The following is a 13,590-nucleotide window of genomic DNA, read 5'->3' on the forward strand; positions in this document are numbered from 1 at the left end:
TTTGAGTGCATGAGGACAAGCTGTAGCTCAAGTCGTTGAGGATGTGTGCCTCTAAAGTAAAAATGAATTTTTCAATTAGTTAATTATTTTGTACAAGATAGTAATGAACAATCTTAAGTTATCTCTCAGCTACAAACAGCATGTTAGTAGAAAGGCTAATGTGTGCAGCTCACGCTAAAAGTGATCTTCCCTTGAAGCGATTAATTTACCTTTGTGAGCTTGCTAAGAAACATTGCTACCTTTTTGAAACACCAAATTCATATCGGTGAACTAACATATACATGAAAATATTTATTAGTAAAGTAGTATTGTTATGATTCTTCCACACCCTTCGGGATATAACCTACAGACCTTCATATCACTGGAACATGTTGGAGGAGTTTTCCTATGTTCAGTCTGAGGACAGGGCCCAAAGATTTTTCCTGCTGTAAGTACATCAAGCTCCAATCACTTACCTTAACCATTCCATAATGCAAATAATTGCTTCATTTACCAATGGAAATAAAAATATAAAGACTAAGAGATGAAGAAACAGATACTGGAATCTGGGGGCACACCCAACCATGATTACATTGCCTGCAGCAATCATCTGAATTTCACATACCTTTTTTCTACTGGCTATACCTCCCACAGAGCATGAAACCAACTTAGAATCCTCTACATGCTCTATTTTTAAAATGAATTAGATTACTTTTATATATAAAAAGCCTGGGAAATTGGATTGGCAACAAATCCTCAACAAACTGATGAAACAGAGGCAGACAGATAAATGGGAAGGCTTGGCAGTAGCATTTAAATATACCACACAAAAGGTTTTTCACAAAGAGGCCAATCCTGAAGGTGCTTACAGTCAGTGATACATCGGGTAAAAAATGAGGGCTACAAACAGAAATGGCATGAGAAGTTCAGCAGCAGTTTAGAAATCAGGCTAGATAAAAGTATAGTATGCAGCCATTTCTGGCTGATTCAACCTTAAATTTTTCACTTTTACTATTCAGTCACAATGCTGGTTGTGTTGAGTTTGCTTAACCAGTGGAAACAATTTCTTATAGGCTTTTCTGCTCACATACAATCAGGACATATTTAGCTCACCAAGGCTGTAGAAGGAAAGTATGTAAGGTATCCCTTTACCAGAGGTACTGGTGAGGATGGGACTTGGCAGAGAAGACAGAGCAGAAGTGAAAATAGAGCAACAGCCAGATTTATCAGGCCACAAAAGAGAACTCTAACAAAATAAAATATGCTCTGCTGTATGTTAAAACTTCTTGTGTTCTGTCTCTTGGACTTTTGATCCCATCTGTGTGAGAGAGATAACAGTGTCCTGACAGTGAAGAGAGATAGTAACTGCTAATCTTTTGAAGACTTGCACGTTCAAAAGGAGACTCGATGGCATTAAAGCCCAATGGGCTACCATGGTTACAGTGTTCAGTATCTTTTGGGTCTTCAAGGACTATGAGCAAAGTCTCAATATAAGGAGATTCAGAGTAAGGAAGATGATTGAAGAAGGCTTAGGAAAACTGAATGCAACAAGGCATCCTACTCAACATCATTATCCAAATCTTAAATACGCAAAGCACGCACTCAGTCACTAAATTCACTCCCTACAACCATATCCAACCATGAACAGATGATCAATTTAGAATGGCATTTGCTAGGCATTCAATCATTTCTGAACAGTGTATAATAAATGCAAGATCTACAGTACAAAGACCAATGCCATCAAAAATACAATATGCTACAGCAAGACACAAGCAAGAAAGCAGTTCAATGTACCCTTGAATGAACTGTCAAACCAATAATGCATTAGGCTCTGGGATGCAATACTAGTTCACACAAGAACACCACTTCATTAAACTCATGCTAAATTTAACAGAAGGCATAATTTTTTCTACAGTTCATGAAAACTTGTGCCTTCTGCTTATTGGCTATTTCATGTGCTTTGAGTATAAAACTAAAAGTTTTCTGCATTTCAACACTCTCCTCAAAATATTACTGCAATTTACATTCAAGTGTAATACTGGATGTGTAAGCAACACATTTAAAAACATACAGCAGTGAAGACTGAAGAGCTTTGTGCTCCACCAGCTGCATCCCCTATGATAAAATAGCCATCTGAAATAGATGTGACAAAGTACTGCCTGGAGATCATGTGCTGTCCTCCTCACCTATCAAAGAAGCCCAGATCACAAGGTTGGACTGTATTTCTAGTTACTAAGCAGATGAATAAAAATGAGATTAATCCAACAGTAGTTCACACACACATATATATACACACACACTGTTATAAAATGTGGCACACCTATATTATAAACTGTAAGCAACAAATAATGCTAAGAAAGCAAATCATAAATGTGCCTGGTTACTCTATAGAATGTCCTAGGTATGACATTAATTTATTTCTGTGATAGGCAGCAAACAGGCAATTTCTGAAATCTTTACGGCTATCATCATGGATTGAACATTTTTCACTCTGTTGAACTGGTGATAATAAGAAGCTATTAGTAAAGAAAACTGGGAGTATAACTTGTCATAAGCTGGCTGCCATCCACTTTTTCCCTTGATTAGTTGCCAACCTGGCCACCTGCCACAGGCTGGGGAAAGGGGAGGGGTCATATAGAGATTTTACTTAATGGGAGGACAAAAGAAGTTAAAAGCTACACAGAAGTGCCAGAGGCATCAGACTCACAAGCATTGTAAAAACATAAAAGGGAGAAAGTAATCAGAGATGGATGTGCACAGGAAAAAAAAACTAGTTCATTATTTTAGGCATCTCCAGAGAGTGGTGATGGATAGTTGGCCAAATCATGACTCTAGTCTGTAACATAACAGTGGGCCTGCTCTGCCTGTAGTTCAGACTGTAATTAAAATTGGACAAATGCACTAGCAGATGTTAACTAGCAAGATTAATCAACCACCTGTTCAGTTTAAGATCTGACAGACCTACTGGCAAAGAGAAAAAAGCACATTTGACTTGCCTGCCTTGGAGACCAATGAAAATAAGGAGATTCCACCTTGCCTTGTGAAATAAGGATGTTCTTCTGATAAACAATGTTAACTGATAACAATGTAAATAAGACAGTTATCATAAGCTTTAAATTTGGCCCAGTTTACACATGGAGAGTTAGTTCATAGTGCCTGCTTGCTAGAAGCCAATGCAAAGCATATATTTATAGTGTAACACTGCAGAGCTGACTTTCCTGGCTATTGATAGTAAATATTAATATGTACTTTACTACTCCAAGGAAGCTGGATAAGTGTTAGTGTACCAATTGCCAGAATGTGGTCTAAGGATTTTCAAAATTTAATTAAGTGTAAGGAAAGTGACAGCAAGTGTTTTAAAGAAATTTCCAGAAGACTAAATAATTAATCTGTTCTGTTTGACCTCTAACATTCCCTTTATACGTTAGGATACCATAATCCAGTTTACTCATCTGTAAAATATTCCCAGCCAGTGCTATCATCTATCATGTGGATGGCATGAGTGATTGGCTCTGTTGATCAGGTATAAAGATAATGGTCAGCAAATCTCCAACATAAACCTGAGTCCTTTGCTTTCCCAGCCTTGGTGTAGAAATGTCAAGAAGTTTGAGCAGCTTCTTGCCCATCTAATGTGAATGAAGCGGAAGAAATGTATTTAATGTACTTCCTGCTGTGAACAGCATGAGTCTTCAACAATTCCACTAGGGCAGGAGGACTGTTTGTCAGCTTGGCTGTAAGGCTGCACACTCTCACTGCAACACTAAATACAGTAGCATGGAATTGAAATCACATGGGGAGACAGCCACTTACAAAAAATGTGCAGCACACAAAATAACTCTTAAGTATTTTCCCCTTAGGTGCAAACTTCCAGCTCTGCATTCACCACACCTCTTCTCTTCAGGTTTCCAAATGTGACTACAAACTGAGTTTTAAATTTGCCCACAGTAAAAAACCAAGTAAGTAAAAGAGAGTTTAAATTAGCAGAGCAGTCAAAATATTGGGACTATGAAGAAGCAGAGCTTTTACTCAAACCTTGTTAAAGCGTTTTGTATCAACTTGTGGCATACAAGACAGTAACAGCTGCTGCAAGAAGCAAATTACAGGCTCTTCATTCCCAGATGAATACTAACAAAAGACTTAGATCTCATTTTTTCTCTCTCTCTATGAAATGATTTCAGAGTCACCGCTTCAGCTGGAAAAACACAGAGCACTTCCAGGCTGATCTAGCTTAGTTGCTAAGTGCCTGAAGATTAAGGCATTTCCATGGAAGAGTAGGGTCTGAGTGTTTTCATGAGCCTTAGACTAAATTTCAGGATTCCTCTATCCAAGGGAAATGAAAAGTGCACATTAGCCTCATCTTCCTTTTCGTAGATGCATAATATTTACCTATTATGTAAAGTGTGGCTTTCAAATGACTTTTATGCTGAACTCTGTGCTCTCTGTGCAGTATAGGTATGTCCTTCATGCCCAGTAGTGCTTACAACATTGTATTTGCAAAATAAATTTCTAAGGTAGGGTTTATATCTACTGTAATAAATCAATGTATTCAGATGCACCAGGTATCCTTGATGATTGAACTCAACAATTTAGATACTTGTCCTAGGATGGGATATTTCCTGGGAGTAGTTCTCTCTTTTCAATAACTATAGAAGAATCCTGTAATAGCCTATTTTAATCAGAAGTCTAAAGTTATAGAGGCTGATACCAAGTGAGATTAGTGCCACCCCAGAATTGGATGATTTACATAAATGTTTTCCCTATGCATGCTTTTCTTCCATGGTTCACAGTTAACAACTATCACATCACATCTGACTCCAACAAACTATGTTTTTGTTTCTATATAAAGTTTTTCTGCTACTAACTTCACTAACTTAATCTTTTTTTTCTTTTTTTCTATCTAATTTTAGTACCTATGTGGAAAAGTCCCTTCCAAATTAGGAGATGTCCCAATAGCAGCACCAATCTGAAAATCACCATTCACAATATATAAGTATACCACTGCATGTTCTACATACTTCAATTTTTATTTCCCAGCTTTTGCTTTGGCAGCACAGCACAACAGCATAATCCCCAATTAAACTTTTCAGTTGCCCGGAATTTAGTGAATACACTGTAGTTCACTAGAGCATGCCTCTTACTTTTTTTATTGTCAGGATTATATAGCAACTATGGTATTTTACTTAGACCCTAAGGGCATTCTCTGAAAATAAAAGACTTGGATGGTAGGTGCTGATGGTGAGTGTTTCTAGAAATAAAGAAGACTTGGATGAAATAAAAGACTTGGATGGTAGGTGCTGAATGTGTTTCCTAACTAACCCACGCTGAATAGCAGAGGAGATAAGGCAGTGTTGCTAGTGCTGACTTGAGTTCCATAGGAAAGATCTCATATAGTATTATTAAACTTTGACCTTTGCTATTTCTGTTGTTTGGCCTGAAGAAGTCAATGCATATTGTTAATCCAGTCACAGTTCTTGGAGATGTCACCTAATGACACACTGTGACATTTGTCCAAAGAAATTCTGTTAAGTAGATGATTAATTTAAACAAACATTGAGAAATATGTATCAGCAGATGTGAATTTGAGACTAAAGTGGACAACAGAATTACAGCATTACTACAGCTGACAGGCTATTACAAATGTGCTAAAGCTTCTACCAACCTCTATCTTAGACATCTTCTGAATTAAATCTTACTGTTAAAAGCTAAAGAAAAAAGAATTTTTAACATACTAAGCTGGTATAACTTAGTAAAATTAATTTTGTGCACTGCAAACAATAATAGCCAATGCTGCTTAAAATCCTCTGCCTATTTATGTAGAAGTCAATCATGATTGCCAGGGTGCTAAATTGCACACACCTTACATTAATATGTGCTTGTATATATATAGATATATCTTTACGTGTGTGTGAATAAATAAAAAAATACACAAGGTGTAATCTATAATTTATCTACTCTGTAGTCTGCACTCTGCTTTTTATAGATAAGGCAATGTTACAGACGTCAGATGAAACAATTACAGACTATTCATGCTTTATATTTTTATGCAAACTAAAAAGAATGTGGTTGGAAATTTTACTGGTAAGTGAATTGTTTTTGCATGTGCTGGAATTCTTTGTGGGAATTCTTTCACTGTAAGAAGGAGTAATGCCACATAATTTCAAATGCCACATATGCAACATTCTGGGTGCAAAAAGAAAAGTAAATGTTTGCAAAAAAGTGTTCCAAATCTGTCCTTCAAAGACCCCTTATCTTTCAATATCCCAAATATTCTTCACTCCTACCTACAAACATAGATATTTCAGTTGCTAGATAATGAAAATATTCTATTCTAATTTCCCAAATACTTCCCCAGCTTTTTTAATAAATCCCATAAGATTATTCTTTGCTAAATTAATTTGTGTAGAAAAGTCTGTAGCTCTGAGGCAGCTTGTGCTCATAAATGCAGAAACTTAAACTGAACAGTGTACACAAACTAAATTACTTCTCCTGCTTTCTAATGGCAGTGTTAAAGGAGATTTCTCATTAACTTCCTTAATATTTTGTGTGCGCCTCATAAAATATTAAGTTTTGTATTCTTGTGATTGGGAGTCACTGAGATTCCCACTGAAGTTAGATGGTCTAATTTCAGCTTGTCTCTGATATTAACTAATGTCTTGGAAAATCATTCTCTCCATCCCAAACTCTCCATATGTATATTTAAGCCGTCAGAACACTTTCAATTTTTGAGTAATCAGCTTCTCCATGAATACATATTTTTAATAGCTACTCTCTACATGTTCTATACTCTGCGATGTACAAACTTTAAAGTTCATAAAATCCTCAAAATTATTCATACAAATCAAACTGTTGTAGAAGCTCCTAAATGAATAAATTTGTGTTTGCTATAATACCAGAGTCAGATGAAGATTTCTATTTTGGCTTGCATTCAATATATGATCTCCTACTTTACAAGACTTGTTTTTTCAACCTGTTGTAGTCATTAATGCTATATCCAAATGCTGCACAGAGAAAACAAAGTCACCTCTGCCACAGGATTACAGGTGAGAAATTTAGGCAGGTTGAGTATTTATGAGGCAATTAGATGAGTGCAGACTTCCTGCCTTGAAGAGCTGCCTTTTGTATCCTTACCTAGAGAGAAATCACTGTTCTGATAATAATGGTCTGTTTTGGCATCAGACTTTCAAAGAGTACTGTACTATGTAATTGCTCCCTTTAGTCTTTAGGAAATATGTTGGTGTCACAATAGATGGTTTATGGCCTTACAGAGAGGACTCAAAAGCTTATCAGTAGTCTTATCTCAGAATTTACAGTTGAGATGTCAGTCTCCAAACTCCACACATAAATGGGGCAATTGTACCAGGAAGCTTTCATGCTATTTCTCCTAGAAAAAGAGCTGTCACTCCAATGCTGAAGCATTGAAGAGGCTTGAGGCAGCAATAATACATGCATTTTTGAAAGCAGTTGGTGATACAATCGATGATTCTACTCTGTCTTAGTCACACCCTTTGTTCTAATCACCACCAGAAGTGTCACTTTCAAAGCAATATCTTAAAGCTATTAACCAGTTGAACAAATGACATAATCCTGTCAGTGTTTCCTTACGGAGGCAATTCCTAAAGCAACATTACTCTTATCTGAATAGTTTCTTAATTAAAAAGACAAAAAGAGCACAAATGGACACTTACACAGAAATTCAAATGCAGCATCAAATCAGAAATATAGCTTTCCTCTTGGGAGCTGCTAGATGGCTTCTGCCCCATCAGGGCCTCCAATAGGGCCCTTGCAGCATAATTGAATGAGCCCAAAGCCTTTGCAGACACAGCCTCAGAATCACAGAAACTAGGCTGCCCATGCAAGGTTACATCTTGGATTATGTCTGTTAATGTGACAGAATAGAAAGGTGCAGCTCCTTGCTCTGAGTCCCTGCTCATGTGATTTTGTCAAACAATAAAACAGCAATACTAAATACTTTCAAAAATCTGCATAGCTTTCCAATAATATTTTCTAATCTCAAGATGGAAGCAGCATGTGTTTTTACCAGCAGGAAGAAAAACAAAACCCACATGCTGATTTGATGTGATGTTCTTCGTAGTTTCTGTCCTGCATTGCGGGTATCACTTCAATTATATGATATCTTACCATCATCCTTGTCAGGTACAATGGTAATGCGAGTGCTTGGGAATTCTGCACCAATTCTTCCACCCATGGGCATGCTCAGCAAAACATCAAAGGTCTCAGCCTCTTCATACAAGGAATCATCTATGATGACGACCCGACACGTTTTTTCTCGCTCGTCTTTGTCAAAACGTAGAATGCTGTTGTGATCCTCCGGCCTGGATATGTAGTCAGAGTAGGAAAGTACAGAGGTTGGGGCAGTGCCAGATGCTGTTCCTGTGGCATAAAAGGAAAACAGTCACTATACATATTATGGTTACAATGATCTCCTCGCAGAGGTGGAATTTTATTTTCATTATCTTTGAATTTCTGTTTACTTTTTGGTGATAAGATAAGCTGTAAACATGGTCAGAGGTCCACAGGCCCATTTCTGAGGTCTCTGCTATTTCTGTATATGATACAATGGAAGAGTGTGGTTCTTCGAATCATTTGCACCTTTCCAGTCAGAAGGGCTATTGCCTATCACAAGAGGCAGACTGACAAACTAGTCCCTGTGAGGATTACCAGTTAATTACCTTAGTATATTTTACCCATATTGAAGATACCAGTGGACTTGAACAGACAGAATGTCATGAAAACAATTTATTTGGATTCCAGATCACTTTGCACAAAATATTGCTTCAGCTCTCCAGATAAAAAAAATAAAAATGAAACCACAGGTGTAGAAACCCCATGCCCTGCACATGTATTATTAGTAAGAGACTGAAAATCAGAGGAAGGACAAGTATGACAATTAAACAATATTATTTTGCATAATCTTTTTCAAGATACAATCACTGCAGTGCTTTCAGTTCTCATCACTTTCAGATATAAGGGGCTGCATATAAAAATCTTGCAGAAATATAAAGGACACAGATCCTCTTCAATTCTCCATGATGATTTTTAAACTGTGTTCAGTAATCCTCTTAGACAGATTGCAGAGATGAATACATTTCCAGTTGAGACTGAAGATATTTAGATGAAAAAGTAATTAACAGAGTTCTAAACAATTTTATTATAAAATATATGGAATAAATATTTTTAAATTTCTTTCTCTTTTCCCCTCTTGCCATTTTTTTTTTTTTTATTCTATAGTAGATTCTACTACCTTGTTGTGTGTAGCAGATGACCATCAGTTCCTGACTCACATCTCCACTTCTTCTGACTGGAATAAATAATTCACCAACATCTTCTTCAATAGTATAGGTGGACTGAGGAATAAAGACCGTTGATTCTGCAAAGAAAAGAACCTCATAAAGTCATTTGTACATTAGCTAAGAGCATTTATGAATATTCTAAAGTGCAACAAATAACTTGCATTTGGCAATGTCACTAAATTGTCAGTAAAATCTGAAAGTTGAGAGAAGTAGAGTTCCTTAGTACTTCAGAAATGGAAAAGAAAATCAGATCCTTAGGTCTGAATTCACAAGTCCTTCTAAAGTGGTCTCTAATGTGACTAATTTGTTTATCTAGGGTTAATGGAGCAAGACACTGTTTGGAGAATTTGTCCACAAAGTCTATGTTTCTTATTATTTCCATGGTATTTAATTATTAACTGTTAACTACAGAAGTATCAATAGCATAGCTCACACACAGGATGTGGTTTGCCAAGATCATTTTTTAACCTACTGCATCAAGATAACCAGAAATATAATTTGGCATTGAGGAGCAAGGTTGAGCTCTTGACATTTTACTCTGACTTGGACATTTGATTTGAGTTGGTTACATGTCTACACTACTTTTTTACTAGAAGAAGACCCATCCAATACAGTCAGTGAAGTCTGAGGAGAAATCTCGCTCTAAAATGTATCATATAAAAGGATATCAGATCTTTTTTCAGGGGAAAAACCCACTAAGATGCATTCTGAACTCCTTCATTATTTTATGCTCATATAATCAGATTGCTGGGTTTTATGCTGTTACTGAGATTCAGGATCAATTTTGTTCTTGTTCTCTCAAAAACTCAAGAATGAAAGGTCGGTACACACATAATTACAAGGCACCTTTACAGTTTCATTAGTGTGACTACAACCCAAACAGAATATAATCCTGTATAATATCAAATTAAGTGATATCAGCAGACTGCACAAAGCAAATTTTTCATCATTTCAGAGTACTTTGGCAAACAATGTTCTGAAAATTGTCAGGTGACTTCTTTGAAAGCATGTTCCAGGTTTTAGTTCTCTAATACTACTAGCATGACTTGAGGTTAAAAGCCTGCCTTAAAAATGCTGTAAGTCAGGTTTGATAAGACTGAGACTACTCACTATTCTGGAAAGACAAAAATTTGAAAAATATCAAATCCCTACTTTTTTGTTTTACAGTAAAGCAAAAGGCACCACTAAAAAGTAATTTCATTCCTTCTATTTCTCCCTTTAGAATTTAATTGGCAAAATAAAAAACTCTAAGCTTCCAAAACATGCAGGAATCTGATTTATTTGGTTGCCTCTTTCTCTCTGTCATAATTATTCAACTAGGAGTAAAATGGCACTATAAAAGTTTAACAGACCTTATGAACAACATAAAAGCTTGGAGGAGAATGAGCTACAGCATCACAGCTAGTACAAAAAAACCATATCCCTATGCAATCTGTATTTCCAATGAAACATTAACTAATATCCCATACCCCAAGAGGCTGGTACAGCTTTCTGAACAAACTCAGTCTTGATCATAAAGCTACACAATTCAAATCAGTGATTTTTTCACTGGAAGAATAAAACTCTTGATGGTTCTTATTCAGTGAGCTTGGTAAACCCTGAGCTTCAAAATGCTGTTAGGAAACACAGTTCTTTCCTCAAAGTTCTCTCTCTAGTTTTCTTCTAGGTATTCCTTGATTTGTAGCTATGCATTTGATTTTGTCCTGTGTAACTTCTCTTTATGTACCATTAATACAAATTCTCTGGGACTGAAAAAATTTTATTTTTATGTAAGAAATACAAAATACTGTTGTTGGCATAAAGAAGACTCAGTCAATTACCTTTAACTGTGCTATCTAACTGATCATAGAAAAGATAAAGAGATTTAACACATTTTCAAGTTATTTCTGTGTCTCATATATGCTGCTTTTCAAGTTAAACACTATTTTTCTCAGTGATTAAAAATGGATGTGAGATAAGCTCTGGTTTAACTTGTATTTGTAACTAGGAACTAAGATACTTCTGATAATTTCCACACCCAACACTCTTCAAATGTTAATTAGGGAAGACCATATAATTCAAGTTGTTACGGTTGTCCAGTACTTAAAAGATTTCTTAAGGTCAGATTTCTTACAGCCCATGGGTTCAAGTTTCTGGATGCAGCTGAAAAGATGCAAAGCAGCCAGAGCATGCTCTACTTCTTTTTAAAAATCTTCTAAAATCTCCTTATTTTTAAATTTATATTTAACCTTGACACAGCGTGTGCTACACTTGGTCTAATGTACTTTACAATTATTGAGCTTTTCAGGTTCATATTGCGGCCTAACTGATGCAAGTAGTTTGCTGCAAGACCAAATTTGTTGTGATCAACCAGCCTAGACTCTCTTGTACCATCCTCTCCAACATGAATTACCATGGCAGAGTAAATCAAGTCAGCCTCCAGCCAACTCGTCAGACACATTCAGTCTGCAAACATATTTAATGGAAAACCTGTTATACCTAAAATGAAAACTAAGCCCCTAGAAATAACATATCATAAGAAATTGTGGTTATTTCATAAAAAACATGCTATCTGAGTAAACCCTTCATCAAGAACTTAAAGTGATAGAGGATAAATGGCTACCTGATGCCCAAGCCTGTCTTCAGAAATATTTTGAGGACAGTAAACCTTTAGTATCCACTGTTACTCACAGCATTTGCTCTCCAGTTTATCTTTTGGTATATGCACATATTAGCAGTACAGTTCTGGAAAGGTTCTCACCATCTCCTGGGTCAATAATTTCCACTGTGGATGCAGCAGGAAATTCCAGAATTGCCATGACGGGCTCGGAAAGAACAATTTGAAAGGACTCAGAATGTTCATGTTCACCATCACTCAAAATCCGAACTCGCCATGTAGCTAAGGTTTGACCAGGATTAAACTGTACTTGCTTCTGGGCTTTTCCTCTGAAGTCTTTATCTTTCTTGGCAGTACCATCTTTGGTGCTAATACCTATTAAAATCAGAAATTCAGGTCATTATAAACATCACTGGTAATTTTTCTCCCATTGTGTCACATTTAAAAGACATGTAGAAAAATATACTCTCCACCACCTGAGAACATTACTCTTGACCAATTTTATATTGGGTGTCACATATAGAAGTCGAAAAACTCTACATTTTCTGAAGTTATATCAAATTTCCATTTCCCCATAATTCAATTATGGATATCCAAAAAGGACAGACTTTTCTCTCTCTTTTTAGCCCTCTAGGTTCTCTCCTTTTCCAGAAAATCTAAAAAGCATCCTGCCTGAAACCCTAGAAAATATTTATTTTTCTTAGAAAAAAATAAAAATATCCCTGGAAAGTTCAGACTTTGAAGGGAAAGCTAAGGAAAACACAGACACAAAGGAAAATATACTGTATAAAAATGAAAGAAGGTGCAAAACCTGAAGCACTGCCCTCACTGTCATTGCAATAAGAATTTTTAAAAATTATGATCCTCTTATTTCCGTGTTTGCATAATGACAATCATTAGGTTAAAGTGAAGTTGAAGTGCAAGTCCATGGGAAAAAATCCAAACAAGTCAATCCAGAGAGATGGCACAGGCCTTCCAGCCTCAGATTCAGAATGCTCTGAAACAGGTTTCCACAGGCATTTCACTCCCACTTTAAGGCTGTCTGAAAGACCTTCATGGAAATTAGACAGTATTTTATAACTGTCTCCAACTCATGTGTTTGGCCTTGTTTAAATCCCACAGTTCAACTGAAATCTTAAAGGCTTTTCTCAGGTTTTCAGAAAAAAAACCCTTAAAACTTATTCCTTCTCTGTTTTTTTACAGCTGCTTTATTTAATGCATTGAAACATATGATCTTTCCCTACAAACCTTGCCTTTCTTTCTTCAGGCTTGTGACTTGTCCTAATTCACAGCCAACTTCATATAACCTATAAACCTTCAGCCACTTTGGCACTGCATACTGACCAGAAAGGCCAGTATGCATCTTGACCAATATGTTTTATACTCTTTCCAATTCTGTAATTCCATTTGCTGGATTAAGGGAGTTGGAGGCATGTTACTCAAACTGGTTTTGCTGATTTTTCTGTCAGCTCAATACTGAAATTGACCTTAAATCCATAGGTAGAAAATTTTGTAAACACTCTATCTGAAGGATCAGAAGTCATATCAGCATTTGTTATTCAAAACCAGTAATTAACTTAAACCACACATTCTTAACTATGCATTTATCTCTTTAAAATAAATATATTAATAAAGTTGGTTCACTGTTCAAAACTGAGTCTTTTAAGTAAGAGCCTGTTGGTTAAGGTCTATATACCCTAGATC

The 13,590-nt window shown here is 36.2% G+C and overlaps 1 protein-coding gene across 1 annotated transcript in view; it reads right to left on the bottom strand.

Moving 5' to 3' along the window:
- FREM2 (FRAS1 related extracellular matrix 2) overlaps nt 1-13,590 on the bottom strand; it is a 123,737-nt gene that overhangs the window by 44,163 nt on the left and 65,984 nt on the right. The window contains exons 4-6 of the mRNA XM_002194643.5: nt 12,031-12,261; nt 9,242-9,367; nt 8,119-8,370 (exon numbers count right to left, since the gene is read on the bottom strand). Coding sequence (XP_002194679.5) covers nt 8,119-8,370; nt 9,242-9,367; nt 12,031-12,261 — 609 coding nt within the window. The remainder of the gene's footprint in view (nt 1-8,118; nt 8,371-9,241; nt 9,368-12,030; nt 12,262-13,590) is intronic.

Source organism: Taeniopygia guttata, chromosome 1 (assembly GCF_048771995.1).
Source record: "Taeniopygia guttata chromosome 1, bTaeGut7.mat, whole genome shotgun sequence".
Taxonomy (NCBI): Eukaryota; Metazoa; Chordata; class Aves; order Passeriformes; family Estrildidae; genus Taeniopygia; species Taeniopygia guttata.